Raw genomic sequence first — 13,314 nt, 5'->3', positions numbered from 1 at the left:
TCACTGAAAGGGTTGTTAGGCATTGGAACAGGCTGCCCAGGGAAGTGGTGGAGTCACCATCCCTGGAAGTCTTCAAAAGACGCTTAGATGTAGAGCTTAGGGATATGGTTTAGTGGAGGGCTGTTAGTGTTAGGTTGGAGGTTGGACTCGATGACCTTGAGGTCTCTTCCAACCTAGAAAATTCTGTGATTCTGTGATTCTGTGATTCTATGATCTCTGCTCCCTGTGAAGTTAGGCCCAGTGAGTGTGCTCTGTGCCAAGGCAGAAACCCTTAAAGTGCAGTCCTCTGCAGGACTACCAAGGTGGAGTCCAACCTAGCTTCTGCCTGTACTGAGCACAGCAAAGATGTTGAGGGCAACTGGAGCCAAGGCCGATACTGGAACCTGCATCTCGATGGCACTTGTCCCCTTCAAAACAGGCCTCAAGTAAAAATGCACATCTGAGCATTCCTGAACCCAATGAAGATTTGCATTTGGGTTCAATACTGAAGGCATTTGATGCTGAAGGCACCCATCTCTCAAAATAGCATCAACCCATATATTTATATGCAGGCATCTGGCCTACTTTCAAAAGTAGCCATTTCTGTTTGGGGTGTACATATATTCACCAGCTTTGTTAGCTTTCATCCTCTGAATGAAAAGGAAAATATTAGCCTAAAATTGAACATGTTCTGTTCGGCATCACAAATGCCTCCAAGCCAAGGGATTCAATTGCTGAAGTTAATTAAAATGCATCATTCTGGAATGCTGGTTCACTGGCCAAGGATTGGAAGGGGAAATTAAATCTGTGTGTTAAGGGGAAAGGCGTGCTTCACTTACAAGAAAGCCTTTTCTCAAATCATTAAGTGCTGCAAAAGCAGACCAGTTGCTACACAATAAACCAGCTGTGGAACACAAGTTGTATTTGCTTCAGGTTAGTTTTGGTTAAACGAGTCTGACAGAGAGGAAGAGTCCACACAGTGTTTTTTGTAGAACAATCTTCAGTTCATCAGTCTGTTTGACAGCTTTCCTCTAGCAATGTGTTTGCCAATGTTTTTTTGTTTTAAAGTAACCTGATCTCATACTGAGGAGAATGTGGGCAAATTCTTTTTGCATAGAAGCAGAAAAATTACATTAATCTTCTACCTGCAGTTTACCTGCTTCACCATTAATACAAGAGAAGGTCTATACAATATTCTAGCTATTGTTCTTATTGTTTTGGGACCCTGGGATAGGGAGATTTGGCTACAATAACCTGCTAGAATTACAGGAACTAGCCTGATTGCAGACATATAATTTCACATGCACTTTCCCCAAAGCTCAATGCTCAGTTATCCTAAAGCCACCTTGTAAAATTAGCAGACAAAGAAAAATACATTTTTACTATTTTAGAAAGTGTAAAGCACCAGTGCAGTGCTCAAAAATTAGTAAAGCTTACATCTGTGACCTGTACTTTGCATTTTTTTCCATGACAGAAGAGGCCCTTGCTGTTGGAAAAACTATTTCATTGGTCCCATTTACTATTATAGAGTCTGGTCCATGGAACAGGAATGGCAATAATGTGATGCTTTCAGAGAAGATTGGATGCTCCAGATTTCCTATTCTGCTAAAAACAAATGGAAGATGGTGTTGATTTTCTGCATTCATGTTTTTCTTATGTGTTTTAGGTTGCCTTCTCCCTTACAGAAAACCTAGTAACTGCTCATCTCCAGCATGAAAGAGCACTAATTCCTTGAACAGCAGCATTACAATTAAAGTAAAATTATTTTCTTCTCCTAAAGATCTTGGCAAAAATAAGATGAGGAATTCTGAGCAGCTTTGGGAGCTGAGGCCCATATGTCTTTGTACTGCAAGGATAATGCATTATACTTTAACAATACAGGGAAAGTAGCATTACTGTCAGAAACCCGCCAAAGGTTTTATTGAACTCTACTTTAAAGGCCTTTTGAGACATATTGGAGACATACTCACTGTTGGTGAAGGAAATCATTATTGGCTAAAAACTTCCAATTAATTCATTCAGAAGTTGCAAATGTTGTCAACTTACCACTGTGCTCCTCAGACAACAGAGGATACCGGAGAAGGCTTAGCCCAGATGAAGAAGGACAGATGGTTTTACTTACAGCCAGGAAAGACTGAGTGAATGCCAATCAGAAGAAGTGAATGTCTCAAGGAGTCAGTGAGCACCTTTCTGACTTGTGATTGACTCATTGCTAGCAGATCAAACTCACGTTCTTCTACTTCCAGTGTATAGGAAGAGTCTTTCTAGCCCTGCCAGAGGAAGACGTGTCTGCTTTTGTTCAGGTGCCCATCACCTTCAGGCTGGGCTTATTGGAACAACTCTTATTCAACTCAGACCATAAGCCTATCAAGAGGCTGAAGCCGGTTCTCAGTATAGCAACCCATTTTCTACAAAAAAAAAAAAAAAAAAAAAAAAAGACACCCTACAGGGATCTGCAGCTTCCAACAATTTCCTGTTCACTACCTGACCCATGCCAGGGGTCTGCTGCTAGTCTGTCCCACAAAAGGATAAGCAGGAGCACTCCAAGAGGCACATGCTCTTTTCATTGCTTCTCTGCCCTGTAAACTGAGACCAGGCAATGTTAACATACACTGCTGTATATTCATTTTCTGTCATGGCAGTGCTTTCTCCTACAAAATGGATTCAGGGACATGAAGTGTCCTAAAACCTGGCAAACCCAGGCAGGAGACATACCAGATGACCCAAGCATGCCCTTTACTCATCACTCAGACCCACTTTTTCCATATTGCTCTATTACCCAAGCTCCATAATCACTCCTAATGTGGCACCAGGGCCAAGCCACCAACCAGCCTGTAATTGGATAATCTTTATGTCTGTTGTCATCCTAGCCACATACACTAAAGCAAACATGCACAAGAAAGTCCTGAAGAGAAAAGCACCGTTCACCAGCACAGTCATGAGACGTTGAAAGCAATTACTGCTGTCATGGGAGGCCTGCATGAAAAGGAGAAATTTAACTCACTGCATGGCATCTATTGTTAAGCTAGCAGATTAAAACTTCTGTTCACCTTGAACCAGTTTGATCTCTTCTCCAACTTCTAAACATTCATGACACCAAAGAATGCCTGAGAGGAATTAATCTTATTGGGGAGCCACTTGCAGCTTCACTTATTAGTGTTTATTAAACTCTTCCAAATTATTTTGCTCTCTCTTCCTGAAAAGCCTTGCTGGGAAGATAGCAAAATAAGCTTCAGAGAAAAGCTCTGATGCAATTTTTTTTTTGTAGACACCAAGGCAGGAAATGTATTCTGCTATTCCTGAAATAAAGCCAGGTCACAGTGGTATGCCAGCTCTTTTCCTTCCTCTTTACTCTCTTTTTACAATGTGTTTTGGAAATCTGGGAGGAGGAGAAAAGGAATCTTTCAAGATACAATCATTTAAAAGAAAAAGATTTGGAATGTTATTGGGAGCAAATGAGGTGTAGGTATTACTCCATGAAGGTGTGGACTTTTATAACCAAATTTAATGCAAAATATCTAGGCAGATCCAACATAGCACACTCAATTAGTGTGGAGGTGGTGAACAGTTGGGTTTATTCCCCCGTCACTGGCAATAGTCCCTATTGCCAGCACTACATGCAAAAGACTCTGTGGAACAGCAATCTCCATTGTAAAATCATAGTTCAGACATGAGCATCTCTAGCACTACAGTCTTTACAAAATGCAACCTGGGAACTGGGGCTATAAGTCTGGGTACGTGAGGTGTTCTGTTCTGTAGAAGGATTTCCTGAGTGACCCTGTGCATGTTATTTCTTTGCATAGACCACTGTCTGAGCCATGGAGTGGGAATACATCCCTTCTCCTTTATCTTCATCAAAATGCATTCTGTCTTAACTGTGCACATGCAGCACTCTGCACTCAGAAGACATAACTTCAGGCAGGATCTTTAGGAATCTGTACCATAGATAAACTAAGAATTCCATACTCACTAAGCCTGACAAGGTCTGGTTTTCTAAGCATTTTTGTCTCAAGGATAAATTTATAGGTGTTTTTTGCTGGTGCCTAATGACATTTGAGCTCTTTCTTCAGCCTGCTTCTTAGCAGAACACCAGTGGAACATCTCTTAAATATTCTTGTGACCTATGAGTGCTTTCTGACAATAGCTTGCAGGCTTGGGCTGGTGAGAGATGCAAGTATGAGAAACACCAATGCCATGTTCTGCAAAACACCTCAAAGATTATTAAGATAAGGCAGGTTTTATACAGTTGTGATTTAGACGCCTGGTAGAGTGTAATGTGACAAGCAAAACCTGCCAAAGTAGGGAGGAAATGTTTCTTGAGAACCAAGTAAATTATCCTCAAAGTGTAACAATGCCTTTAGATTTGAGAGGTGGCCATGCAATTTGGAAATGAGTCTGGTGTTAAGGGAATGGGTTGCAGTAAGGATCTGTGAGGCTGGAGGACAATGTATTTCACCTCCAGATTTCCTCAGCTGTAAAGTTAGGTGATACAATCTCTTAGAGAAATTATTATCCCATGTCTTAAAGTGCTTTTTTTTTTTTTTTTTTCTTTTTTTTTTTTTCAGGCAAAGCACTCTGTAAATGCTAAGTTCTGACAAGATTCAGGCATTGCAGAGACAACTGTGAAAATAATTATAAGGGCGGGGAGAAGGGTAAATTGTCCAAACTTTTTAAAAATCTGGCCAAATTTAGTTTGAATTCTTACCCTGAGTGGTTCAGACGTCCCTAGTGGAGCCTGAATTATCCTTGTGTTACCCACAGATGAGGTTCCCTCAGGTCAGGGTCAAAGTATACAGAGCCCGGCATGGACTCTGAGATAAACACATCTTTGTTTTCTGAAATCCAGCAGTTATGAATCTGGATCTTTGACTGTGAAATGTAGCTCTGTCCTGCTTCTTTGTATTTTTTAAAAAAGAAACTCTAGCTCCATCTAAAGCAGATTTGGGGGATGGAAAGATGCCAAGTTCTGTACAGTCAATTTCCAGCATCCTTAAATGCACTTAGATTTTCCGGGGCTGTTTTTTGTGCTGTTGCTGGGTCAGAGCTGAAGTTCCTTATGGAGTTCTTCCTCAGGCAAAAACCACATTGTAGCTAAGTGTAGAAAACTATGGGCAAAACTGAGTCAGATGTGAGAATTCTGCCCCATTTTATTGGCTCAGTTCTTCTGAATGGGTCAGCTAGGATGCTGGGGGTGGGGATGGTATGCCTCTTCCTTCTCATTTTCCTGCTTTTCTGCCACCCTGACGCCCAAGTTTCCAGTTGCTTTAGTAGAGCTACTCACATACATTGTGAACACATTTGTCAAGTGACTAGGACAACACTGGTGTTTTTTGTTTTTATTTTTCTGCTTGTATTGCAAAACCTCCTATGCCCTTCAAAAGATGTAAACAGACTCATCCGGAAGAAAGCTTGTGACTCCTTTGTTTTTCAAGTGTTTGCTCTGGTCTTTTTGTGCGTGTGGTTCTTCTGTTGTTGTTCTGGCAGAAACACTCCTATCTTAGATTGAAGTGACTTGCAGGGCTTTCAAGGGCTTGTGGGGAAGATTTCCTAAACCTTGGTATTTCCTGTTGTGAGAGGTCCAGTCTGTGCTAAGCTGAAGACAGAGAAAGAGAGAATTGCTGAAGGAAAATATTTAGATGGCTTTGATTCCATTTTTTGAAAAAAGTCCTCATGGAAAACTTCATGCAGAGATATTAAGTTCTTAGGTTGCAGCAAAGAACCTCAGCAGCTCTAACCAGAGAGAGAAAGAGAGGTCAGCTACAAAGGAGAGGGACCTTATATTTATGACTCAATTGTTCACTCTTCCTTTAGATCAGGACAATTTTTGCAGCTGAATTTATGTTTTGTTTTGTTTTTAAATAAAAATGCTTTTGTTTGACATGAAGAGCATAGTTTGTCTTGGATTTTTTTTTCCTCCAGTTTTTAAATTTTCCTACTGGGGAGTTCAATTTCAAAGTATTTTTGGCTTTTTCAGTTTTGGAAAGCTCCTAAGCTCTGGAGTTTCGCCAAATCCCTGTGAAGAATTAAAGAAAAAAAAAAAAAAAAAAAAAAAAAGGGACCATTTTTCATCTCTCTCCACATTTTTCACAGGAAATACTTCACGTTTTTGATGAACTCTGCTTTTCTGCTTTGCCAATTCACAGCCTGAATTGTAGAAATTAAAGCGAAAGGCACTATGTAGGTCAGAGCGTATACACTGTTATAGTGTACCATTTTTTACATAGAATATACTCACTAGAAATTCAGCTAGATTGATTTTAAAAACACATTGAAAGATTTTCTTGGTTTGTTAATTGGGCCATATCTGAATGCCATCATGAATGCCAGAGTTTGTGTTTGGTGATGTCCCTGGGTTTCTGCCTGCTACAGCAGGGATAGAACACATTCCATTTTGTACAGAATTTAGGTCTCATTTTTCACACAAGGTCTGACTTTCTGCTGGCATAAGGCCATGAAATCACTGAAGCCACATGGATTTCCATGGGTAGCCTTGCCAGCAGAGGCAGAAGTTCATTACAAGAACTAATTCCATTCTTGTAGCTTTTCCATTAGTCTTTTCCATCCTATTACACTTGGCCCGCTCGTCTAAAAAAAACAATCATCTCCCTTTCAGACCATCACACGGGTTGTTCCCAAATATACTCCTAGTTCACCTACACTCTGGATCAAATCTGACTTGCTTGCTTTCTTGCTCTCCTTCACTCCCCCTTCTGTCATATCTGAACTAAAATACAATGATTTATCTGTGCACTAGAGGATTATGTCAGCAAGGGTAGCCGTGAGTCAGTGAACGCTCCTCACAGCAACAGCTGGCCCCTATCTAACCACAGGCACAGGGAAGAGGATGGCAAAGGGGTAAGTCCTTGCTGCCATCATTCATGGCTAGCATATCAATCAGACTTGAAGCCAAAAGTCCCCAACTCTTGACTATCCTGAATATTATTTTGGCAACATCCTCAGTGATTTTGCAACTTGGAAATAATTTACTTCCCTGAATTTAAAGACGATGAAAATCCCTTTAAATAAAACTATTGCAAAAACACACATTCTTGCTGGAGCTGGATTGTACCTTTCAAGTGGTGGTAGTGTTTATATAATTAAACATTTTCTTTTCATGAGTGTACATCCGCAGGAAAACAAGCAGTAAGAGAGCAGAACATTTATTGCACTGGCTCTAGCTGGCTCAAAGGACGACATGACCTGTGACCATTTATGCCTTACCACCTTGGTTCATGCTTCCTAACAGTACAACCCCTTCCTTCTGTTTTGTAGGAAGAAGATGATGATGGCCTTCCAAAGAAAAAATGGCCAACAGTAGATGCCTCTTATTATGGTGGTCGAGGAGTTGGTGGCATCAAACGAATGGAGGTAAATAGGCACCAGTCTATGTATCAGAAAATCTCAGTTTTGAACTTTCTTCTACTTCAGTAGGATCCAGGTCTGTGCCTGGGGATACATGGACAGTGTTGTCATGCAAATTGCAAGGTAATATTTTTATAGTTTTTCTGAAGATTTTCCCCACCTTTGCATTTCTGATTCTGTATTTTCAGGTGCGCTGGGGAGAAAAGGGTTCTACAGAAGAAGGCGCTAAGTTAGAGAAAGCCAAGAATGCCAGAGTCAAGATGCCAGAACAGGAATATGAATTCCCGGAGCCCAGGAACCTTGTGAACAATATGCGCAGACCCTCTTCTCCTCGGAAGTGGTACTCTCCAATCAAGGTAGGTCCAGTTCAGTGTTTTACTGCATAAAGTGTTTCCAGGAGATCTGTGTTAAGCGGTCTGTTTTCACATCCATGGGTAAGATCTAGAACTGTCCATAAACCTGTGACCTCAAGGTGCTGGTGGAGAAGCTGTGCATAAGGAAGTCTCACTGAACATGTGACCAGGGAGATGCTATAGAAAGGAGCCTCATGGGCAATGGGTATTTCCATCAGGTTGATCAGGTTGCAGAGTCACATTGCTTTCTGAGACCAGAATAAAAAGCTGATCACTTTTAGTGGTGTAGCTAGCTTCTGTAAATTGCTTTCAGACTCCACTGTGCTTCCAAAGGCAGGCCCTTTAGTCCAAATTGCATATTCTCTGTGTTGTAGGGAGGAAATAGCATCCTCTTTCCTTAGAAAGAGTGGAAAAATCAGAAGAAAATTGTTCTTAAGTATCACCAAGGAAAAATGTTCTGACTGCAGTGAAGCACATGGATGTCTGCCAGCTGTCATGGGTCACAGGGCCAGGCCTGATGGAGGGCAGCATGCTCACCTCACATGGAGGGGATGCCCTGCAAGAAGGTCTTGACTGAATTAGAGTGCCTCAGAAGTAAAAGTGCAAATTCATGCTGTTATTGGGTCACACACAATGCAAAGCTGCCTAGCAGTCACCCTCGGGAACTGAGAAGGATCTCCTTCTCTGCCATCTGTCCCAAGTGCGGGCAGCTGTTCTTCAGCTTGGCTTCCCTCATGTGAATTGTTGTCAGTGTACAAAACTGAAACAAGCAAGCAACTGAATAATTCACTGATGCAAAACCCTTCCTCACACATGTGAGTGCTCCTCCTGGATTGAGGGAAACAAACCACAAGCAACAGATATTGGTGGCATCATCCAGAGTGTGGTATGAAGACACTCCAACATGAGAAAGTTAATCTTTTACATTCAAGACAAGTTAAGCTGTCCTCAGCAAACAATTTTCAAGAGGTTGCACCTGTATAATAAAAAAATCCAAACATTTTTCAGGGTTATCCTTTTTGGGAAATACTAAGACCCTTCTCATCTCTTTTCAGTTTGTGGTATTTGCAGCAGCACTGTAGTGTCAGAAAAGACTGAAAATGCACAGTTCATACCCCAGTGCAAGCCTGGCACCACTGGAGCCTGGATCTCATTGTGAAGAGTGGAAATTCTGGTTAGGGTTAGAAACCCTTTACAGTCAATTTGTTAAATCGCCTACTGTTTAACTTACCTTAAATTTTATGCTAAATGTGGAAGTGCCTCACTGCTGGAAAGCAGAGTTTTTATTCTCCTGTCTTCTTCCTCTCTAGAAGCAACCAACCTAGCCAAACATTCTACCAGCTACATTATTTAGATGCAGGTATATTTCACTGCAATACACCCAGGTTTCCTTGCATTGTTTCTTGTTACTGATCAGCTCTGAGCAGTGCCCATAGGAATCTGGGCAAGTCACGTGTTTTGGCTTTCCTCAGACATTGATCTTACAGCTGGTTCAAATCCAGCAATGGAAATGGCAAAGATGCACAAGGGAGTAGTAGTGGTTTCCGGAGGATACAGAAATGTGAGCCTCTTTGAAAATTTGGTTCAATGCCCTCTCTCGCCCCCTTAAAGATTATCATCTAATAAACATAGCCTACCAACAAGTCATTTGCAATTGTATTATAATGATTTCAACATGTATTCGTGAAGGTTATTTATTCCCACAGTGGGACAGGTTACAGTCAACTTTTTTCAGTTCAGAGTTGGGAATGCAGTAAGCACCATCCCACATAGCTGCTCCTTTGTTACTAAATGTATCGTGTTGTAATTTACATTACTGCAACGTTCGTAAAACACACTAGTCCCATCTGGGAGATTTTCACTTGTACGATGTGCTCATGGAAATGACCTCATACAGCTGAGAGATGCAGCTCAGTTGCTTTTTGTGTGCTGCAGTCAGAAGGTTTCACAGCACAGAAAGCTGTACTCTAAACACTTAGGAGTTAATAGAAGCACCAGTTTTAGCACAAAGAACATTGAATACACGTGCACTTGCAGATGGAATCCGTGTGGGCACAGCTACTGTTAGCTGAGAGCTAGGTCCTTTCCCATAGGAGATACTGATGAGTTTCTCCCTTCTTTCTTCACCAGTTTATGCTGTTGGATTACAGCGTCAGGAGATTTTCAGTTTATTTTCAGAGTTTATTCTGCATGGTAGCAAGTCAGTTCTGAACAGCGGAGTCAAGTTTATTGCAGATCTGTGTCCCAGTTGGAATTTCTCCAAAGTTCAAAAGAGACTTGGAGAAAAGATTCAATGTACATTGGTTTTGAGTTCAGTTCTAATTATGACTAGGAATGGCTTTTGCTTCATAACAGCAATCTTTTGATTATTAGGGGCCTAAGTGTATTAGAAGTATCTCATGGGTGATAGAATCATAGACTCATAGAATATTCCGAATTGGAAGGGACCCACAAGGATCACTGAGTCCAATCCTGGCTCCACATAGGCCTACCCAAAAATTCAGACCATATGACTAAGAGCACAGTCCAAACACTTAAACTCCGACAGGCTTGGTGCCGTGGCTTTGTACCTGGATAGCCTGTTCAGTGCGCAACAACCCTCTCAGTGAAAAACCTCTTCCTGATGTCCAGCCTGAACCTCCCCTGTCACAGGTTGACTCCATTCCCTTGGGTTCTATCACTGGTCACTAAAGAAAATAGATTGGCACCTGCCCCTCCACTCCCCCTCATGAGGAAGCTGTAGGCCGTGATGAGGTCCCCCCTCAGCCTCCTCTTTTCCAGGCTGAACAGGCCCAGTGCCCTCAGCTGCTCCTCATACGTCTTCCCCTCTAGGCCCTTCACCATCTTTGTAGCCCTTCTCTGGGCACTCCCAAACAGTTTCATGTCCTTTTTGTACTGTGGTGCCCAGAACTGCACACAGTACTTGAGGTGAGGCTGCACCAGTGCAGAGTAGAGCAGGACAATGACTTCCCTCAACCAACTAGCAATGCTGTGCTTGATGCACCCCAGGATACAGTTGGCCCTCCTGGCTGCCAGGGCACACTGCTGGCTCATGATATATGTTCTTAGTGCCTTTAGAAAAATCTCTCCTTTATACCATTCAAACTGTATAGTATAAGGACAGGTCCCACCTAAGACCCCATATCCAAATACTCCCTAACTTTGGCATGTACTACTTCTGGATAGTGTTCAGCAGCCTGAATCGGTCTGTGGATGAGGTTTTACCTAACTATTAATTGCTACCACACCCCTTATTGAACTGCACCCAAACAGGCTGTGTATGCATACTGGATAACTATATCCAATACTTTCCCCACGTACAACTGTGAGCACTCAACAGAAACAGAGGGGATAATTTCTCTGAAGCAGAGATCCTGCAATTGCTCTCCCTGTGCAGTAAGGAAATTGCAAAATTGGCATAAACTCATCAGTACTCTAGGCAGAAGCTTCTGTCTAGAAGATGTGAGCATACGAAGATGAATTTGCATTGTGTTATGCAGGGAAGCTATTGTGGAGTTGTAAGAAGCAGGGGGAGGTGAGGAGGAACAGCCTATTAGGTCATTGGGTCTGCACTCTCAGCCAAAGCAGCACTGTTAGCTTGGGTCTGTCCCTCACTGCTTTTTCCAGTCTGGTTTTTAAAATAACAGAGGCTTCCACTGCTGCTCAGGGGAAATGTTTCCCAGACTACCAGACCTCACCCGTAGGAAATGTCTCCTGATACTCACTTTAATTTTCCCTCATCCCCATGCTCCATGTGCTCTCAGCTTCTTTGGTTAGAAAAGACGTTAAATTTCCACCCATTCCACTGAACTGTTTGAAACATCTCTTTTGAAGGTAGATAAATATGCATGTAACAACCTATTAAAAAAATAATCCTAGGTAAAGGAGAAGTGCAAGGAATTAAATCTGAGGAACAGTGAACCAAGGTAGCTTGAATCTGACAAAGAGCCAGGAAATTCACATTTTAGGGCCAGTCACCTTGCTGGCCAACAGCCTCCTTTTCTCCACAAGTGCCAGCCTTACTTGGAGTGTTCAGCCTTTTGCCAGTTTGTCTGATGTAGTTTTTCTTCCCTTTACATCCAATCTTCAGGGTAGCATCCATATGGTAGGTAGACAGCTGATAACAGAGTGGATAGATTGCCGCTTGAAATGCTCTAGGGCTTTGTTTACTGCCAAATACAGTTGCTGACACTTAACAGATTGTTATTATTATTGTTACTGTTAATGTTATTCTTATTTGCAGAAGTTACTTCTTATCATGATGCCAACTGTATTTATTTTTTTTAAATATCATTTCACCAGTTTGAAAGGTCAGTGCAAATAAACCAAAGAGCAAGACAAGTCTAAAAATTTCTCATGAACCTTGTCAAATCCTCAGTTCATCTGACAGAGGGAGGGACAGCAGAAAACATAGACGCAAGTGAAGGATCATAAAGGACTGTGCCATTTGTCTCAATTTGGTTCAGGATGTGCTCCCTGCTACAGCCAGCCGCACAGCTGTCTATGCTTTGGTTTGGTTACTAGCTTTCATTCAACCCCTATTTCTACCTCAGATTCTGTCTATGTCTACCTGTTCTCTCCTCCTCAGAACATTTATAGTACTCAGATGACTTCAAAAAGGCCACTAGCAGTCTCTACACAACTATACATAAAGGACCATGAGACAAGGCTCAATTCACTGCTTATACATGAAAACTCACCTGCAGGACCTACCTCAAGTCTGAGGTTGAAGCAGCAGCTGGTCCTGCCAAAAAGAAACCTCAGGTGCCTCCTAAATTGAGGCAACTTAATATTGTGTCCCTGGCACATTTTTCTAGACTTTGTCTTGAGGCCTGAGGACAGCTTGCATTTATAGGCAGCTTACAAAACTGCCTCTGACTGACAACGTACCAGGTCTCAAGAGCAATCTAGGTATCCGGTCATTCCCTAGACTGGGGTCAATACAGTGCTGACCTAACCATTAATTAAGAAAGAGAATGCATTTGTTTTCATGCAGTGGCTGAAACTATGCCTTCTTTCATTTCTCATCTACATTTGTCATTGTTTCTACTTTCTGGACTTCATATCTAGTAGGACCCAAGGCTTTATTTGCCTCCAGACCTTTTTTTTGCCTCCAAGTTACTTTGTGCTTCAGTTGCAAAGCAGTTCCCAAACAGAAAATGACCCAAGATGGAGCTCTTGTCTTTTCACAAGAAAGCTTAGTAGACTGATGGAAATTAGGACTTTCGGGTAAGAAGGACTTTTTTATTCCATGGAAAGTTGCAATTTTCCCTCTAGTTTCTTAAAGGAAAAATGACCAAAAAAGGTACTTATTTCTTCAGTTGTCAGAGGGGCAGGAGATCAAAAGCTTCAATGAGGTCTGATGTAGGAGGAAAGATGCATTCAGAGGGATTGTTTTCAGATGGAGGGATGGATTGAGATGGATCTGTCCATCATTTATCAGCACTGTCCATCATTTATCAGCAGTCCTGGCGATCGAGGGAGGTCCCAGTTGACTGGCGGCTAGCAAATGTGACGCCCATCTACAAGAAGGGCCGGAGGGCAGACCCGGGAAACTACAGGCCTGTCAGTTTGACCTCAGTACCAGGGAAGCTCATGGAGCAGATCCTCCTGAGAGTCA

General features: G+C 42.0%; 1 protein-coding gene across 1 annotated transcript in view; it reads left to right on the top strand.

Moving 5' to 3' along the window:
* The window catches only part of ANTXR1 (ANTXR cell adhesion molecule 1), a 123,763-nt gene that overhangs the window by 82,517 nt on the left and 27,932 nt on the right, over nt 1–13,314 (top strand). The window contains exons 15-16 of the mRNA XM_084499710.1: nt 7,252–7,347; nt 7,530–7,697. Coding sequence (XP_084355836.1) covers nt 7,252–7,347; nt 7,530–7,697 — 264 coding nt within the window. The remainder of the gene's footprint in view (nt 1–7,251; nt 7,348–7,529; nt 7,698–13,314) is intronic.

Source organism: Aythya ferina (genome assembly GCF_964211825.1).
Source record: "Aythya ferina genome assembly, chromosome: 27".
In the NCBI taxonomy this organism is placed as follows: Eukaryota; Metazoa; Chordata; class Aves; order Anseriformes; family Anatidae; genus Aythya; species Aythya ferina.
This window is presented reverse-complemented; position numbering and strand designations above follow the sequence as displayed.